Source organism: Rhinoderma darwinii, chromosome 1 (genome assembly GCF_050947455.1).
Source record: "Rhinoderma darwinii isolate aRhiDar2 chromosome 1, aRhiDar2.hap1, whole genome shotgun sequence".
In the NCBI taxonomy this organism is placed as follows: Eukaryota; Metazoa; Chordata; class Amphibia; order Anura; family Rhinodermatidae; genus Rhinoderma; species Rhinoderma darwinii.
Window position 1 is genome coordinate 198,918,767 of NC_134687.1, and position 17,488 is coordinate 198,936,254.

Sequence of the window (17,488 nt, forward strand, 5' to 3'; positions counted from 1 at the left end):
TTTTGGTCCCACAGGGGCTTTCTAAATGTGACATGGCGCCCAGAAACCAATCCAGCAAAATCTGCACTCCAAAAGCCAAATGGTGCTCCTACCCTTCTGAGCCCTACCGTGTGCCCAAACAACAGTTTATGACCACTTATGGGGTATTGCCCTACTCGTGAGAAATTTCTTTACAAATGTTGGGGTGCTTTTTCTCATTTATTTGTTGAGAAAATGAAAAATGTTGAGCTAAAGCTGTGTCTTATTGAAGAAAAATGTTTTGTTTTGTTTTTACTGCCTAATTCTAATAAAATCTATGAAACATCTGTGGGGTCAAAACACTCACTACACCCCTAGATAAATTCATCAAGGGGTGTAGTTTCATAAATGGAGTCACTTTTGGGTAGTTTCCACTGTACTGGTACCTTAGGGGCTTTGCAAATGTGGCATGGTGCCAAGAAATCAATCCAGCAAAATCTGTGCTCCAAAAGCCAAATGACGCTTTGTCCCTTCTGAGACCTGTCGTGTGCCCAAACAGCAGTTTATGACCACATATGGGGTATTTCCGTACTCCAGAGAAGTTGCTATACAAATGTTAGGGGTCATTTTCTTCTTTATTCCTTGTTGACTTTATTTTTTTTTGTTTTTTTTTAATCTTGGAAAAAATTTAAATTTTTCATTTTCACGTCCAAATTTTAATAACATCTATGAAACACCTGTATTGGCACCACAAGACCTTTTCAAAGCTGACTTGGAGCCAAAAATACAATGTAATAAAAAGAAGGCCCCAAAATCCTCTAGGTGCTCCTTTGCTTCTTAGGCCAGTGCTTCAGTCCATTACCACACTAGGGCCACATGTGGGATATTCTAAAACCTGCAGAATGTGGGCAATAAATATTGAGTTGCGTTTCTCTGGTAAAAGCTTCTGTGTCACAGATAAAAATGGAATAAATATCCTCCTCTACATTCTTTTAATTCTTGTGAAACGCCTAAAGGGTTAAGAAACTTTCTAAAAGCTGTTTTGAATACTTTGAGGGTGCAGTTTTTAAAATGGGGTGACTTATACTTGTATTGTATAGTCCCCTCGAAGCCACTTCATAACGAAACTGGTCCCTGTAAAAATAGCCTTTTGAAATTTTCTTGAAAATGTGAGAAATTTCTGCTAACGTTCTAAGCCTTGTAATGTCCTAGAAAAAAAAAAAAAAAAGCAAACATAAAGTAGACAAATGGGAAATGTTAATTAGCAACTATTTTGAATGGTATTACTATCTTTTTTACAAGCAGATACATTTAAGTAGATAAAAATGATAATTTTTGCAATTTTTCGCTACATTTTGGTGTCTTTCACAATTAAATACTGAATGTATCTATCAAATTTTACCACTAACTTAAAGTACAATGTGTCATGAGAAAACAGTTTTAGAATCGCTTGGATAGGTAAAAGCATTTCAGTTATTATCACATAAAGTGACATATGTCAGATTTGAAAAATAAGGCTGTCAGGAAGGTCAAAAGTGGCTGCAGCGGGAAGGGGTTAAGTCTTGACAAGGGGGAAACATTACAGATGTAAATAATGCATGGTTTTGCACATGTATAGTAATTGGATGTTGATAAGGCCGAATCATTGGTGCTTATCCGAGCCACTTTAATCACCTACCTAAACCTTTATTCATTCCAGTGTGAGTTTCAATGAAATAAACACAATACAGGGAAAGTTTGTCAAATAATGCGCTCTGCACACTATGGTCAGCAGGCAGAGTGACGCCTGTGCTTTCTGATTTACTGTCACACTGGCCAACGGTCAGAGCTGTCTCTACAACCAGGTGAGGGGTGCAACTGCCAGGGGCGCTGGCTCCTTTGATGAAAGGGGGAGGCGCAACAACTCCCCCATAACTTTTCACTGCTGTTCAACTGCTCGTCCTTGAGTGGAAGTGGGCAGGCAGCTGATCAGCAGCGATAGGTCGAGTGTTCCCTGGGGCGCCGGTATACTCCTCTTCAACTCCTGGCAACGCCCAGGGTCATATATTCATTAGGCACCTGAGGGCGTATTGAAGGAGTGGCACTTGAAAAAAGTGAATATGTAGCTGCATTTTGTAGCTGAGGTCAGATCCTGAGATTGAGGGAACCACTACATCCCCTTTAAAGTTTCTTGCATAGCTGCACTCCTGACCACTAACTGTGAATTTGCTTAAATGGAGCAGTGCTGCAATTCCCGCACAGCGCGTGGCTGGGAGAAGCCACCATTTTGGGGTTCCAGCCAGGCAGTTGGACCCCCACCAATCAGAAAATGATGGCATATCCTTTTGCATAGGTGGATCAGAATATAGCTAAATAAATATAGATATATAGTATAATAACTGTTTACTAGAAACCAATGCACAAATCATGTTTAATAATGAAAATGTTTACGAATAATTTATTGCATAGGTAGGATATTGGAGTTTAATTAATAAATACTTTACAAAGATTTTTTTTTTTGTCCCTTTAAACTGTAACTCAAATTTATATACCCAATATAAATAGCTGTAAAACAATACAAGCCAGAAATGATCACTGAAAAAATAATGTTAGTAGTGCTTACAATTCAACTGGTAATTCAGTCAAGCATTAAATCAATACAAAATGGTGGATCTCGAAACCTCTAAACACGAGGCCATTTAAATCCTCTCCTTGGATCCCTACTCCAGTACGTAATCATACTTATAGCCCCTTCTGATTATATAAATCAATTTCATCCCTGTGGGACTTTTTCATTAAAAAATTTAACTTATCCTCAATTCCAAGCCCAATGACCCCTCTTATAGACAATCCTCAATTCCCTATAGGATTAGACAGATTCCGCTAACTAGACATATCTGGAGATATTTACCCACAAATTAGACATGTCTCAAAATCTCAGTAATTAAAACTTTTATGAGATATTTTACTACCAGGGTCTTTGCGTACAATGTATTGCATAGTTTCTGCAACTCCCTAAATCCCACTGATTTTTTTTACTACATCTCAGTTCCTTTGAACATATCTGTACTAAAAACTAAGCCCCATGACATTTAATAACCTTGCTCTATGGATTGCTGATGAGAGATAGGGTTCAACGGAGTACTGTCCCATTTTTTGCTACCTGAGAAAGAGAACTAGAAAAATCCTTCTCTACTCAGGAATGGGATAAAGCTACACTGTTAACTAAAAAATTCGATTTCCTGTGAACTACAGTAGACTAATTTTAAAATCCTCTCCAAATGGTATAGGACTCTGATGCGGCAACACTGGATTGGATCTTGCCCTCGGTTTTGAACCTATGCCTGAGATGCTCTAGAGATCAGGGTACTATGCTTCACACATGGTGGGCATGCCCGGCTATACTGGATCTTTTGGACGATTTTCTACTTCTTTTCAACTCCCTTTGTAAAACATCAATAACAAACTACCCCGAGGTCACCCTAATAGCCATGATTCCAGGATCGATCTAATCCATTGGAAAGGGATTGCTCAGCCATTTTCTAATGGCCATGAGACTGATGATTCCTTGGCTCTGGAGATCTCCCACACCATCTACAGTACTCAATGGGTTTATTATGCATATGGTAGAACTGATGGTCATTGACAACCTACATAATCTAGATACTCCTTTCATCCTGCTTGGCTCCTCTGGACTTGTTTCTGTCTATACAGACAATGCAGGAAGGAAGTGTGTGCCTACAATATGGCCATCCCCAAAAATAGCTACAACATTAAAAAAAGAACAAACAACTGTAATTTTTCAAGGGCCCTTTTAAAAATGAAAGAAGCAATCTTATTGGTTACTATGAGCAATTTCTCTACTTTTCCTTTGCACTAGTTTTGACAAATCTCCGACATTACTTTTTTTCTTCAGACTAACTGAACATCTAATTATTAAAACTAAAATATATGAGATCTTGCCTTTAAGTAAGGGAACTTCAAAAGGGAAAAAATGTGCTCAGAGCTCCTGTCATTTAGCACAAAACAGTGAGGAGGAACGGAGTTCTCCTAACTTGAACTGATGACTGACCAAGTCTAAGAAAACATTAACTAGTGCACTTTGCCGAAAAGCTTTATGGTCCTAGTTGACAGTACCATGAAAGGTTTTATTATCATTTTAATGCAATTGCATTCAGCTGCTGAGTTTAGCACTTAGCCATGGAGGACAGTAGACGTCCACTGACAACAGTCTATGCCCTTGGATTTCATTGCCTCGAACATATGATAGCGGTGGATTTAAAGAGCAAGAACTAACACAAATAGCTTGTCTATGAGTCAAGTTGTCCAAACCAAATAGCCCGTTTGATAGAGCTCCAATATTAAATCTCCGAATTTTAGGTGCATAAATTGCTCTATTTTGCCCAGAAATTCAAAGAGATGGGCCCTATGATGTGATCAACCTAAATTATGGCTTAAAAGGGTTATCTCAACTTTCAGAAAGAGTCACTATGGCGATCAGTTGATCGATGTGGGTCTAGCTTCCTGGAACCCTTACAAACAGTCGATTTTGTGAGGAGAAGACGCGGTCAGCCAGGCATTTCCCCTGCAGTGGGAGAAATGAATGGTTATTTATGTAATAAATGAACACATTGAGTCCGCCAGAATGAACCCGTCTATGACGTCCATATGCCGTAAAAGGGCATATGGACATGGATTTTCTTTATTAGACAACTTATTTAAATTTCTATTTTTATATATACATTGCCCCTTTCAGGGCAGGGGTGTAGCTATATAGCATTGCAGTAACTTATTATTAGACCTCTGTTACGCGTTCAGGACAAAATCTTCTAAATTGGAAAGGATTAGTTCTAGATCAAGTGACTAGGAACACACCCACACAGACATACTAACATTGGTGAGACTATATAGATTATAAGGCTCGGTCATAGGGAAATATGGATATTATTAATTGATAAGCACAGGATGATCTGCTATCGAAGGTTCAGAATTATGACAAAAACATTTGGAATCATCATTGCATTATTGTTTTAGTAAATGGTTATTGAAACATAGAATGTCCTTGTTCCAATCTCATATCCAAATATGTCCAAATATGAGATTTTAATTTATACGTTTCTTGGCAACCATCAGCGTGTTCTTCAGAAGCATTGCAATTGTCATTGGTCCAACACCTCCAGGAACAGGTGTAATATAGCTTGCTTTTTCTTTGACTTCTGAAAGACAGAATATAAAAATAAGATACTGCTTACATTTTTAAGATGTAATTTCAGGTATACACAATTACAATTTTTTTTTAGAATCCCTAGGGATAATCCCAGGTTTTAGTCCTGCTTTCTTGGAAAGAAGTGTCCATGATAATGCCTCTGCTTTCCTAGTACTGAGTAGCAACAAATATCTTTTTCTTTTTTTTTTACTAGATTTAGATTTAGTTTTAACCATAGTTTTCACTCATATTACTCACATTTGTTTTTCCTCACTTAGATATTGATGATATAGTGCTGGGATATGTCACCAACTGGTCAGGTGTCAGTGCCAGGCCAAACTAGGCAGATAACATGGCTTTCTGGTTTTGGGAGTCCTATGGTGATTTGGGTAAATATATTCTATATTTGTCAAGCTGAGGGTGAGGTAGGCAGGGGAACCTTCCTTTAGGTCAAACAGCTCGGTCGCATAAAGATTGAATAGAATAGACATGTGTCTCTTTTCAAGCTAAGTAACTATGTAATACTGATAAGGATTTCTTTGCTCCCTCCATATTTGGACAAGAAACTATAGTAAGTTGTAATTGAAAGACTATATTGTATTTACAAATTTTATTACGTATAATTAAAATTAGTTTGTTAAAGGGGTTATCCGGGCTTTACAAAAAAAACTTTTACTTGTGTATGGCATAATTTAGTGAAACAAGTCCATATCACCTTCTAATCCCCTTCCACCATCCTCCAGTCTCTGTTTACATAGGTCCGGAGCAGTATTGTGCTGCACCGGTACACAGTTTTTTCATACATTGTTATTTTTTTATTTTTTAAATTCTGGCATATGCAACTCTAAAATATTTTTTCATGAACCCTAGAAAATCCATTTAAAGAGGCTCTGTCACCAGATTTTGCAACCCCTATCTCCTATTGCAGCAGATCGGCGCTGCAATGTAGATAAGAGTAACGTTTTTGTTTTTTTTTAAACGAGCATTTTTGGCCAAGTTATGACCATTTTTATATTTATGCAAATGAGGCTTTTTTAAAGTACAACTGGGAGTGTTTAAAGTTAAAGTACAACTGGGCGTGTATTGTGTTCGTTACATCTGGGCGTTTTTACTTCTTTTACTAGCTGGGCGTTGTGAATGGAAGTGTATAATGCTGACGAATCAGCATCATCCACTTCTCTTCACAACGCCCAGCTTCTGGCAGTGCACAGACACACAGCTTGTTCTCGAGAGATCACGCTGTGACGTCACTAACTTCCTGCCCCAGGTCCTGCATCGTGTCGGACGAGCGAGGACACATCGGCACCAGAGGCTACAGTTGATTCTGCAGCAGCATCAGCATTTGCAGGTAAGTAGCTACATCGACTTACCTGCAAACGCCGATGCTGCTGCAGAATCAACTGTAGCCTCTGGTGCCGATGTGTCCTCGTTCGTCCGACACGAAGAACCAGGTCGTACGTCTTCAGCGGCTGCTTCCATTCTGTCAGTACGTCAAGCAATTTAAACTTTTGGACAATATATCATCCAATTCCGTACTCTCGAAGCGGAGCTTGCCTCGAAAAATGAGGACCTGGTGGCAAACTTCCGCCAAGGATTAGCCAGTAGTATCAAAGCTAGGCTAGCAGGCCGTGATTTCCCCTCTACCCTGGATGCCCTGATTCTGTTTGCTACCCGTAATGTATACTTTTATTATTGAGTTCAATGTATGCAGTAAGAATTGTGTCTATACATAATGTCTATACATATGTCTTATGTCTTATGTCTATACACAGAGGCGTAGCTAGGTTCTCCAGCACCCGGGGCAAAGATTCAGTTTGGAGCCCCCCCCCAACCTCTTTCCCGACATGTCCTTCCCTCTCGCCGTGTTTGTTTTCTCTACCAATCGACGTGTCATTTCTTTTTATGTAACGAGAGCATAAAAACATTTGTACATTTTACAAGCAATATCGTTCTATACACAACACAAGAACCAAGCTCAGTACATATATACAGCACCAGCATAAATACAGCTCAATTTAGTGCAACCCCTGCCATATAGGTGTATACGGCGTAGAACTACAGATCCCAGCATGGCCCGAACAGAGGATATGCTGGGAGTTAATGTTTCACAAAAAATAAATCCTATCATAATCATCTCGCTGCAGATCATACAGTGACTACAGTACTGATTAGAGGCAGAATAAACATTTACATTAAGTGACTCACCGGTGACGTCTCAGATTCTAGTTCTTTTTCTCCATCCGGTCCAGACCTCTATGATGAATTCTCCCGGTCACAGACCATTTCTGCCGTTTGTCGCTCACATGTCTTCAGCTTCTCACTTTACCAACATTTCTGCACCTATAAATAAATATAAAGTTATCATTTTACCACACACTACGCCCCTAAATATAATAGCGCCATACACTGCACCTCTAATTATAATAGCACCATACACCGTGTCCCACACACACACTGTGCCCCCTGTAGATAGTGCCCCCATATAGCCCACCCCTGTATATAGTGTCCCACAAATAACTCCCCCTATAGTGCTCTACAGATAGCCCACCCCTGTATATATCCCCCTGTAGATATAGCCCAGCCCTGTATATAGTGCTCCACGTATAGCCCAACCCTGTATATAGCCCCCTGTGTATAGTGCTCCACGTATAGCCCAACCCTGTATATAGCCCCCTGTATATAGTGCTCCACGTATAGCCCAACCCTGTATATAGCCCCCTGTATATAGTGCTCTACAGATAGCCCACCCCTGTATATAGCCCCCTGTAGATATAGCCCAGCCCTGTATATAGTGCTCCACGTATAGCCCAACCCTGTATATAGCCCCCTTTATATAGTGCTCCACATATAGCCCAACCCTGCATATAGCCCCCTGTATATAGTGCTCCACGTATAGCCCAACCCTGTATATAGCCCCCTGTATATAGTGCTCTACAGATAGCCCACCCCTGTATATAGCCCCCCTGTAGATATAGCCCAATCCTGTATATAGCCCCCTGTAGATATAGCCTACCCCTGTATATAGTGCTCCACAGATAGCCCAACCATGTATGTAGCCCCCCTGTAGATATAGCCCACCCCTGTATATAGTGCTCCACATATAGTCCACCCCTGTATATAGTGTTTCACAGATAGCCCACCCCTGTATATAGCCCTCTTGTACATATAGTCCACCCCTGTATATAGCGCTCCACTAGATAGTCCACCCCTGTATATAGTGCTCCACAGATGGCCCACCCCTGTATATACTATATACAGGGGTGGGCTATCTGTGGAGCACTATATACAGGGGTGGACTATATGTACAAGGGGGCTATATACAGGGGTGGGCTTTCTGTGGTGCACTATAGGGGGAGCTATTTGTGGGATACTATATACAGGGGTGGGCTATATCTACAGGGGGACTATATCTTCAGGGGGACTATATCTTCAGGGGGACTATATACCGGGGTGGGCTATATCTACAGGGGGGCCATATCTACAGGGGGACCATATCTACAGGGGTGGGCCATATACAGGGGTGGGCTATATACAGGGGTGGGCTATATACAGGGGTGGGCAATATACAGAGGGGGACTATATCTACAGGGGTGGGCTATATCTACAGGGTTGGGCTATATCTACAGGGGTGGGCTATATCTACAGGGGTGGGCTATATCTACAGGGGGCTACATCTACAGGGGGGCTACATCTACAGGGGGGCTACATCTACAGGGGGGCTACATCTACAGGGGTGGGCTATATCTACAGGGGGACTATATCTACAGGGGTGGGCTATATCTACAGGGGTGGGCTATATCTACAGGGGGACTATATCTACAGGGGGCTATATACAGGGGTGGGTTATATACTATATAGCCCCCCCTGTAGCTATAGCCAACCCCTGTATATGGTGCTCCATAGATAGCCCACCCCAGTATATAGCCCCCCTGTAGATAGACACCCCCCCGTAGATAAAGCCCCCCGCGTGTAGATAGAGCCCCCCCGTGTAGACAAAGTCCCCCATGTAGGTAAAGCCCCCCTCCCGCAGATACTGCCACACACTTCTATTACAATTAAAAAAAACAAAAAACTATTCAAACTCACCTTATTCCCGCTCCCACGCCGACCGGCAGCCATGGAGACCTGCTCTCTTCCTGCTCTCTTCTGCGCAGGTCTCCAGGGGGTTGAACGCAGCGTCTATGAAAGGTGCTGATTGGCTGGGCAGGATGACTTTCCCTGTCAGTCAGTCAGCGCCTTTCATCGACGGAAGCGTCACTGGTACAAAAGGTACCAGTCGCTTCATTTGTGGAAAGGCGCTGAATGGCCAGGCACGGAACGTACCCGGTCATTCATTGCTTCTAATTGTACCTGTGTCCTTGCGACACAGGTACAATTATAGTGCAGGAGGAGGTGGCGCTGGCGCCCCCCTCTGAACTGCGCCCGGGGCACATGCCCCGCCTGCCCCCCCCCTAGCTACGCCCCTGCTATACAGAAGGATCCGGGAATCCTCCCAAGAAGCGCTCCAAGAGAGAAAGTCCCCTAGACTGGCGCTTAACTTTCAAAGACATCTGCTTCCTCCTTCCACTACTGCCTCTGAAGTGCCTATGAAGGTTTACTGGGACCGAATTTTGGACCAGAAGCGTCAGCACAGATGCGCTACTAACTTTGTACTGTGTACTGTGGGAGAAAGGCTCATTTTGTGCGCCACTGTCCTCAGAAGTCAGGAAATTCCAGCACCTATAGTTGATAGGAGAGACTACCCTAGGTGAACCAATGACTTCTGTGCTCGCTGGTGAAGCCTCACATTCTGTCTCAGCCTGTCATGATGAAGGGTGTGGACCCAATGGGCCGTACCGCGTAGCGGGATGGCAGCTGGCCAAACAGGTATGGTACAGAGTCTATAGTCCAGAAAGGGTACCTGAGGCACTATAGACAGTAGCAAGGGAGGCCCGGCTGGGACCAGGCGGCAGGTGGACGTCAGGTGTGGAGTAGCAGAACAGGCATGGAATGCAGCACAACACGACAACAGCTCAGCACGGCAGTAGACCAGGATAGTACTGGATAGCACGGGATACAGGATATAGGTACGGGGGACACTGGGAACTGGAAGACACTTAGGAGATCATTTGCAAGACAAACTTTGGGAAACAACAACAAAGCTCAGGCGAGGATCAGAAGGGTGGTGGCCTTCTTATAGTCCAGGAAATCATGTGAGTTAATGATGATGATTTTCATGTGCGCTTGCTGGCCCTTTAAGAGCGGGCATGAGCGCGCGTGCACCCGCCGGGAGACAGTCTCGATACCCGGAAGTGAGTGCCGGTGCCTCACAGGGGGACGACGCAGCACAGCAGCAGGATGTACATGGCCGCGGTCGCCGAGGGGTAAGTTAGAACGATGGACCACGGCCATAGACGTTACACAGCCTATCTGAATTCTGGAGCGGATGGGAACTTCATACACCAGGCCTTAGTAAAAAGTCTCCTCTTGCCCAAGGCTCCTCTAAAGAAACCTCTAGCGGTGGCTTCAATGAATAGTCATCCAGTGCCAGGTCCAATTCTATCCATCACTGAACCATTAAAGGTACAAGTAGGTGTTCTACACTCAGAACAAATAGCTTTCTACGTTCTACCTGAGGCTATTAATCCAATCCTACTGGGACTACCCTGGCTTCACAATGACACACCCAGCCTTGACTGGAATTCTGGAGAAATTCTTCAGTGAGGACCGCGTTGTCAACAAAGCTGTTTGCCTCTGGTTTGTCCTGCCATACCTCCAGTGTCTCAGTCGCTCCCTGGTCTACCTCCGCAGTATGCCTGCTATACAGATGTTTTCAGCAAAAAGGAAGCTGAGACCTTGCCTCCACATCATCAGTATGACGGTCCAATCGAGTTGCTTCCTCCTTGTGGATGGGTATATCCTCTCTCTCTGCCCGAGACCCAAGCCATGTCGGCATATGTCACGGAGAACCTCGAGAGGGGTTTTATTAGGAAGTCAAATTCTCCAGCCGGAGACAGATTTTTCTAATAAGTACCCCTTGCCGCTGATCTCTGAGCTCTTTGACCGTATTCATGGAGTCAAGATTTTCACTAAGCTGGATCATCGTGGGGTATATAACTTGATACGTATTCGTAAAGGTGACGAGTGGAATACCGCATTCAACACCAGAGACGGTCACTGTGAGTATCTCATGATGCCCTTTGGATTATGTAGTTCTCCAGCTGTGTTCCAGGATTTTGTGAATGATATATTCCGGGATCTGTTGTATGTGTAAATACCTAAATGATACAATTCTTACTGCATACATTGAACTCAATAATAAAAGTATACATTAAACTCCCTCTAGTGACAGCTGATGGCAGTCAGAGTTTGTCATTTTACTGTATGTCTATGCAGGGAATTTGAAGATCTGCATCAGAAAAACAAAGCCCTAAGCAATATTAAGATATATTAACAAATTCATGACCACAGAAATGTGATCCTATTTAGATGAAAAACCAACCAAACAAAATAAATGAAGTTCAAGGGAGGAATATTTTGACTTTTGATATATTGAACTTGCTGTTTTTAAGGTTTTCTTTAAACAATGCTGTTTGCTTCTAGTGAAGTACCAATGTGGTACATGTGCCACACAATTTTTTTTTTATTACATTAAGGACACATTTCCAAATTACAGATATGGTTGTACATTTTTAGGATTAATTTTTTTTTAAACATAAAAAAGCATGCAGCTGTTAATGAATATGTCTTTATTTTTCTGTTTTTATCTAGAGTCAAAATCAGTTAAGGATCTGCACACCCCTTTAGTATTTTTTTTTTTATAGAAACAGAATACAGGAATGTGAGTATAAAAAATGTGAAACATCATATTGATATAGTTGAAACTTGTTAAAAAACTTGGCTTATATTAGGGATAATATTAGTCATAATTCGAAAAAAAAAAACACACTGTATCATCGTATTTTTAATTTATACAAGACTTTTAACACTGATAAATCTAGGGTTATGCACTTGGGAAGAAAAAATATATGTCATGAGGCCCCATGCGCACGACCGTAAAAAATATCCGTAATTGCGGAGCGTAATACGGTACGCAATTACGGACCCGCCCGGTTCTATTGGCCACAGACACCTTTCCGTATCACTACGGAAAGGTGTCCGTGCTGGAAATTATGGAGCATGCCCTATTTTACGTTTTTTATGGGCCGTACTCCTATACTTTGAAAGCACGGCACGAAAATGCGGCCCACAGGCATCGGCGGCTAGCAGTGCCCGCAATCGCAGGCCGTGATTACGGGCATGGCTGTGGGCATGAGGCCTTACTGGGTAAAACTGAACTGGAAAAGGTCGTAGGAATTTTAGTTAAAAAGTAAACTTAACTGTAGCAACCAGTGTCAGGCAGCTGCTGCCAAGGCAAAGAAGAAAATGGGATGCACCAAAAGGGGCATAGATACACATGAAGAGAACATAGTTCTACCACTTTACAAATCACACGTCAGACCGTATATAGAATGTTGTGCAGAGTTTTGGCAACGAGTGCACAAGAAAGACATAGTAGTGCTTGAGCGGGTTCAAAGGTGGGCAACCAAATTAATAAATTGAATGGGTGGACTACTGTATCCAGAAATATTATCAAAGCTGGGGTTATTTAGTTTAGAAGAAAGACAGCTGAGTGGTGACCTAATAACTATGTATAGATATATCAGAGGTCAATACAGAGATCTCTCTCATTATCTATTTATACCTAGGACTGTAACTATAACAAGGGGGTATCCTCTATGTTTAGAGGAATAAAGGTTTTCGCACCAATATAGAAGAGGATTCTTTACAGTAAGAGCAGTGAGACTATGGAACTCTCTGCAATAGAAAGTTGTCGTGAAAATTTCACTGAAAGAGTTTAAAAGAGTTTAATACTTTCTTAAGTGTAAAAGTAATATATGTTATGGTTACTAGATTTCTGAATATGGGTTGCTGATCCAGGGATTTAATCTGATTGCCATATTTGGAATAATTTTTTCAGTAAGATGAGGAAAGTTTGCATTTTCCTCATGGAGTGTTTTGCCTTCCTCAGATCAACATTGCAGGATAATAGGCTAAACTAGATGGATTTATGTATTTTTCAGCCTTACAAGCTACTGTATGATACTATGAAATTGGCCTTAGTGTAGGTATAATAGAAAATTAGATTGTGCCCTTACTGGACACATGGACTGATGTGAGTGAGTTCTATCTGTGTACGGCATTGTGGAATTTGTTGGCGCCATATAAGCAACAGGATATAGGATATAAATAAACAAAAGTAGCATATGTCAGTATGGGCTTACCTACTCCCCTGAAACCTTCATTGTTTAAAATGTAAAACACTATTGCCCTATACAGTATATGGTCAGATGTCTAATGGTCAAGTAGTATCTATCATATGAATTGGCAAAGTCCTTGAACAAGAGGCTGCAATTACTGACATTTCTGTGCACCCGTCTGTGACAACATTTTCACGCAAAAGGCCTGTCAATACTGCCAAACTTTTAGCACTTCTTCCCCTCCTCGACTTGTCTGTGCCGAGTTAGTTTATAGCTCAGAATGTCATCCAATGTTGGCACTCTCTAATGACTTTGTTTTGGCAATAAACCTCAGAGGAGTATTTTTGAGCATACAAGCAATGTCTGTGTCTCTACTTCTCGCCGGTATATATCGATATAATCTATGATTTGAAGCTGAATTCTAATATATTTTGAGCCATGTCTTCCGCAACAATACTTAGCTCTACAGTTGGGGGTTGGCAGATTGCTAATGTTAATATAGAATCAGTAAATTATTACAAAATCTGTATGCAACTAGATATTGTGTTTGTATGAACTTTCAGGAGAGTTATGAAACAATACCATTACTAAAGGTTGTCATTGATTATTTGTACATCTTAATCAGCCTATAAAACTTCTAAGAGCCATATTTTATATAACAAAAAAAAACATGAAAAAAAACCTTGGAGACAACTACCAGCCACCATAACCACTTCCATTCCCACTGCCCAATCTTGTACTTCTTCTTTTGCAAAATTCCAAGTTAATACTATTATGTGCAGATTCTATATTATCAGATCTTTCTACATTTTACCATGTGCAGTCTTTGTCTTTTAACCAAGATATAAAAAAACCTACTTTCTAAAGCAGCATATTTACTGCATATAATGTAAGATGTCTTTTATAAAGTATTACAAATATTGGTATATTGCATATACAGTATATTATACATTTGTTGATAGAAATGGATTACCTTCAAAATCTACGTCTCCAACTAATATTGTTTTTCCAGTAACTGGATCTTCTATGTGATTGATGCCGACATCAATTATAGCAGCGCCGTCTTTAATCATGTCTGCTGTGATTAATTTTGGAATGCCTAAAAAAATGAGTTTGGTTTGAGAACAAAGAAGTAAATTTATACCGATATAAAAAGGCATACAATATACTGACAATACACCAGCCGTTTTACAAAATGGAAATAGCAAATTAGACATTATGGGGCAGATTTATTAATACGGTTGTAAGATTAGACAGGACAAGACAAGAAAAAACTGCGCCAAATTTTTCACAGAAGTAGTGACATGTCAGAAGTTTTGATCGGTGGGGGTTCGATCACTGAGACCCCCACCAATCTCTAAAACGAAGCGGCAGAAGCGCTCAGCCGCTTCGTTTCTGTGCGTCTTTTTCCTGAAAGCCGGTGTATCAGAGTACTGTGATTTTTTATGTGTTTTTATTCTCTTGACTTAAAGTGTAACTACATTTTCGACAAACTTCTGACATGTCATAGTGACATGTTAGAAGTTTTGATTCGTGGGGGTCCGAGCACTGAGACCCCAACCAATCGCTAAAACTAAGCGACTTTCTATTCAGCCCGTACGCCGAGTGCTTCTGCCGCTTCGTTTTAGCGATTGGTGGGGGTCTCAGTGCTCGGACCCCCACGAATCAAAACTTCTAACATGTCACTATGACATGTCAGAAGTTTGTCGAAAATGTAGTTACACTTTAAGTCAAGAGAATAAAAACACATACAAAATCACAGTATATGACTATAAATTCACTGGTATGAGACAAAACTCAGGGACAGTGTACACAAATAGATTGTTTTTTCTAAACATCTGCACCAAATCAGTAGGTTCTCTTTAAATATAGGTCAATGTACATATAACATTGGAATAAGGTGCATCTCTTTCACAGTCTTTATATAGAAGGAAAGCAAATATGTCAAAAGTTTCAAAATAAGCTTACAGCGGTATTCCCAGAATCGACAATTATCACCTATCCACAGGACAAGTGATAATTGTCTGATAGCTGGGGCCCCACCGATCCCGAGAACTGGGGGCCCGAACCCTCTAATCCTCAATGCTCGACCGCAGAAGAGAAGACGTTGAATGGATAGAGCATGCGTGCTGCCACTCAATTCAAAGTGTTTTGGAATAACGGATGCAGCCGAGTAGAGCGCTCGGCTATTTTCTTCAGTCCCATAGACATTTAATGAAGCGGCGGGTGCATGCTTGACAGCCGCTCCATTCAAGCTCCTTCTCGCCGCAGGAGGTGCAGTGAGGAGAGTCTTGCAGTCGGTTCTTGCAATCGGATGGGTGTCCCAGCAGTAGGGCGTATGGTAATTGTCAATACTGGGACAACCACTTTAAGGATAGGGCTTCAATGAGACTTTTGGTAGCGAGACTTTTTATTTTCACAAAGTAACCAAAACATAAACAAGCGTTTTTCAAGAGATTAATAATTAAAGTAGCAAACAAAAAAAATAAATCTCTAGCAATTCACTGGAATGTAGCGATGTTTAAGAAATATTCTAGCGACCTAATGCATTCCTACGAAACTACCATTTTTTTTTATAGTAGAGCAATAAAATGTCTAAATGTTTCCCTAGCTTAGGGACTAAAGTCTGGTTTACGTAGGCAGCTTTCTGCACGTAAAGAGCGGCAATCGCCGATGTAACAAGTCCCTAAAGGATCTTATTCACGGGCCGATGCGAACTGTGTAAGGACGAACTATCATTCATACGATCGTTCCATCCCCATACAGTTTGCATTTTGTCAACAGCACATTCCCTGTTTACACAGAGAGATGTGCTGCCGATAACAATGATTTTTTAAGCTGCATTAAAGATGCGATCAGCTGCGGTTCGTTCGTTTGCCAGCTGATCGCTGACATGTTTACATAGGCCAATGATCAGGAAAAAGCGTTCATACAAACGCTTATTCGCCCGATCATTGGGCATTGTAAATGGGCCTAAAGGCTCAATGACATAGATGTGCCTACAATTTCCGTGGACCTTAGGTGACAGCATCGCCATGGAGTTTGACCCTAAGACTACATACACTTATACTGGAATTTCTGTATATTTTCTGTCCGGATACGGGGGTGGAAGAACATCCGCAGTAGTATACAGTAGCAGCAAAGCAGATGAGATTTTAACAAATCCCATCCACACACTGTATAAAATTTAGATGCAGAAACTGATTTGTGTTGCCGATTTTCCCCAATGACTTTATTTGCAAAGTAGAATTCCACAAGCAAATCTCTGTGTTGTGGATTTTGCTATCCACACCAAAGTCACAAGTTCGTTCTGTTATGCCCCCTCTACCTCGGTCACTCTCCGATCTACCATCTCAGTATGCCAGTTTTGCGGATGTCTTCAGCAAGCGAGAAGCTGAGACGTTGCCTCCAAATCGGAATTATGACTGCCCAATTGAACTGGTTCCAAAATGCTTCTCTTCCCCGTGGACGGGTATATCCTCTGTGCTTGCCAGAGACTTTATCCATGAAAGCCTATATCAAGGAGAATTTGGAGAGGGGTTTTATACGAAAATCTTCTTCCCCGGCCGTGGCCGGGTTCTTCTTCGTTAAGAAGAGAGATGGATCTCTGCGACCCTGCATTGGCTACCGTGGTCTCAACCAGATCCCAGTCAAGAACAAATACCCATTGCCACTTATATCTAAGCTGTTTGACCGTATACGAGGAGCCAGAATTTTTTCAAAATTAGACTTGCGTCGGGCTCACAATTTCGTTCGAATCCATCAAGGGGACGAGTGGAAGACAGTGTTCAATACCCGAGACGGGCACTACGAATGCCTGGTGAGGCCCTTCAGACTGTGTAACGCTCCCGCAGTCTTTCAAGAGTTTGTCAATGATATTTTCCGAGATCTCCTCTATATCTGTGTTGTAGTCTATCTCGATATTTTGATTTTCTCCCCAGATCTGACGACCCATCAGAGGCAATGTCCTTCAGGTTCTACTGCGATTAAGGGAGAATCGCTTATATGCCAAGTTGGAGAAGTGCGTCTTTGAAGAGAAGTCTTTGCCCTTCCTGGGCTACATCAT

General features: G+C 41.7%; 1 protein-coding gene across 1 annotated transcript in view; it reads right to left on the reverse strand.

The window, feature by feature from the left end:
- Positions 1-2,463: 2,463 nt before the first annotated feature.
- MTHFD2L (methylenetetrahydrofolate dehydrogenase (NADP+ dependent) 2 like) overlaps positions 2,464-17,488 on the reverse strand; it is a 101,363-nt gene continuing 86,338 nt past the window's right edge. The window contains exons 7-8 of the mRNA XM_075849789.1: positions 14,396-14,521; positions 2,464-5,153 (exon numbers count right to left, since the gene is read on the reverse strand). Coding sequence (XP_075705904.1) covers positions 5,041-5,153; positions 14,396-14,521 — 239 coding nt within the window. The 3' untranslated portion in view covers positions 2,464-5,040. The remainder of the gene's footprint in view (positions 5,154-14,395; positions 14,522-17,488) is intronic.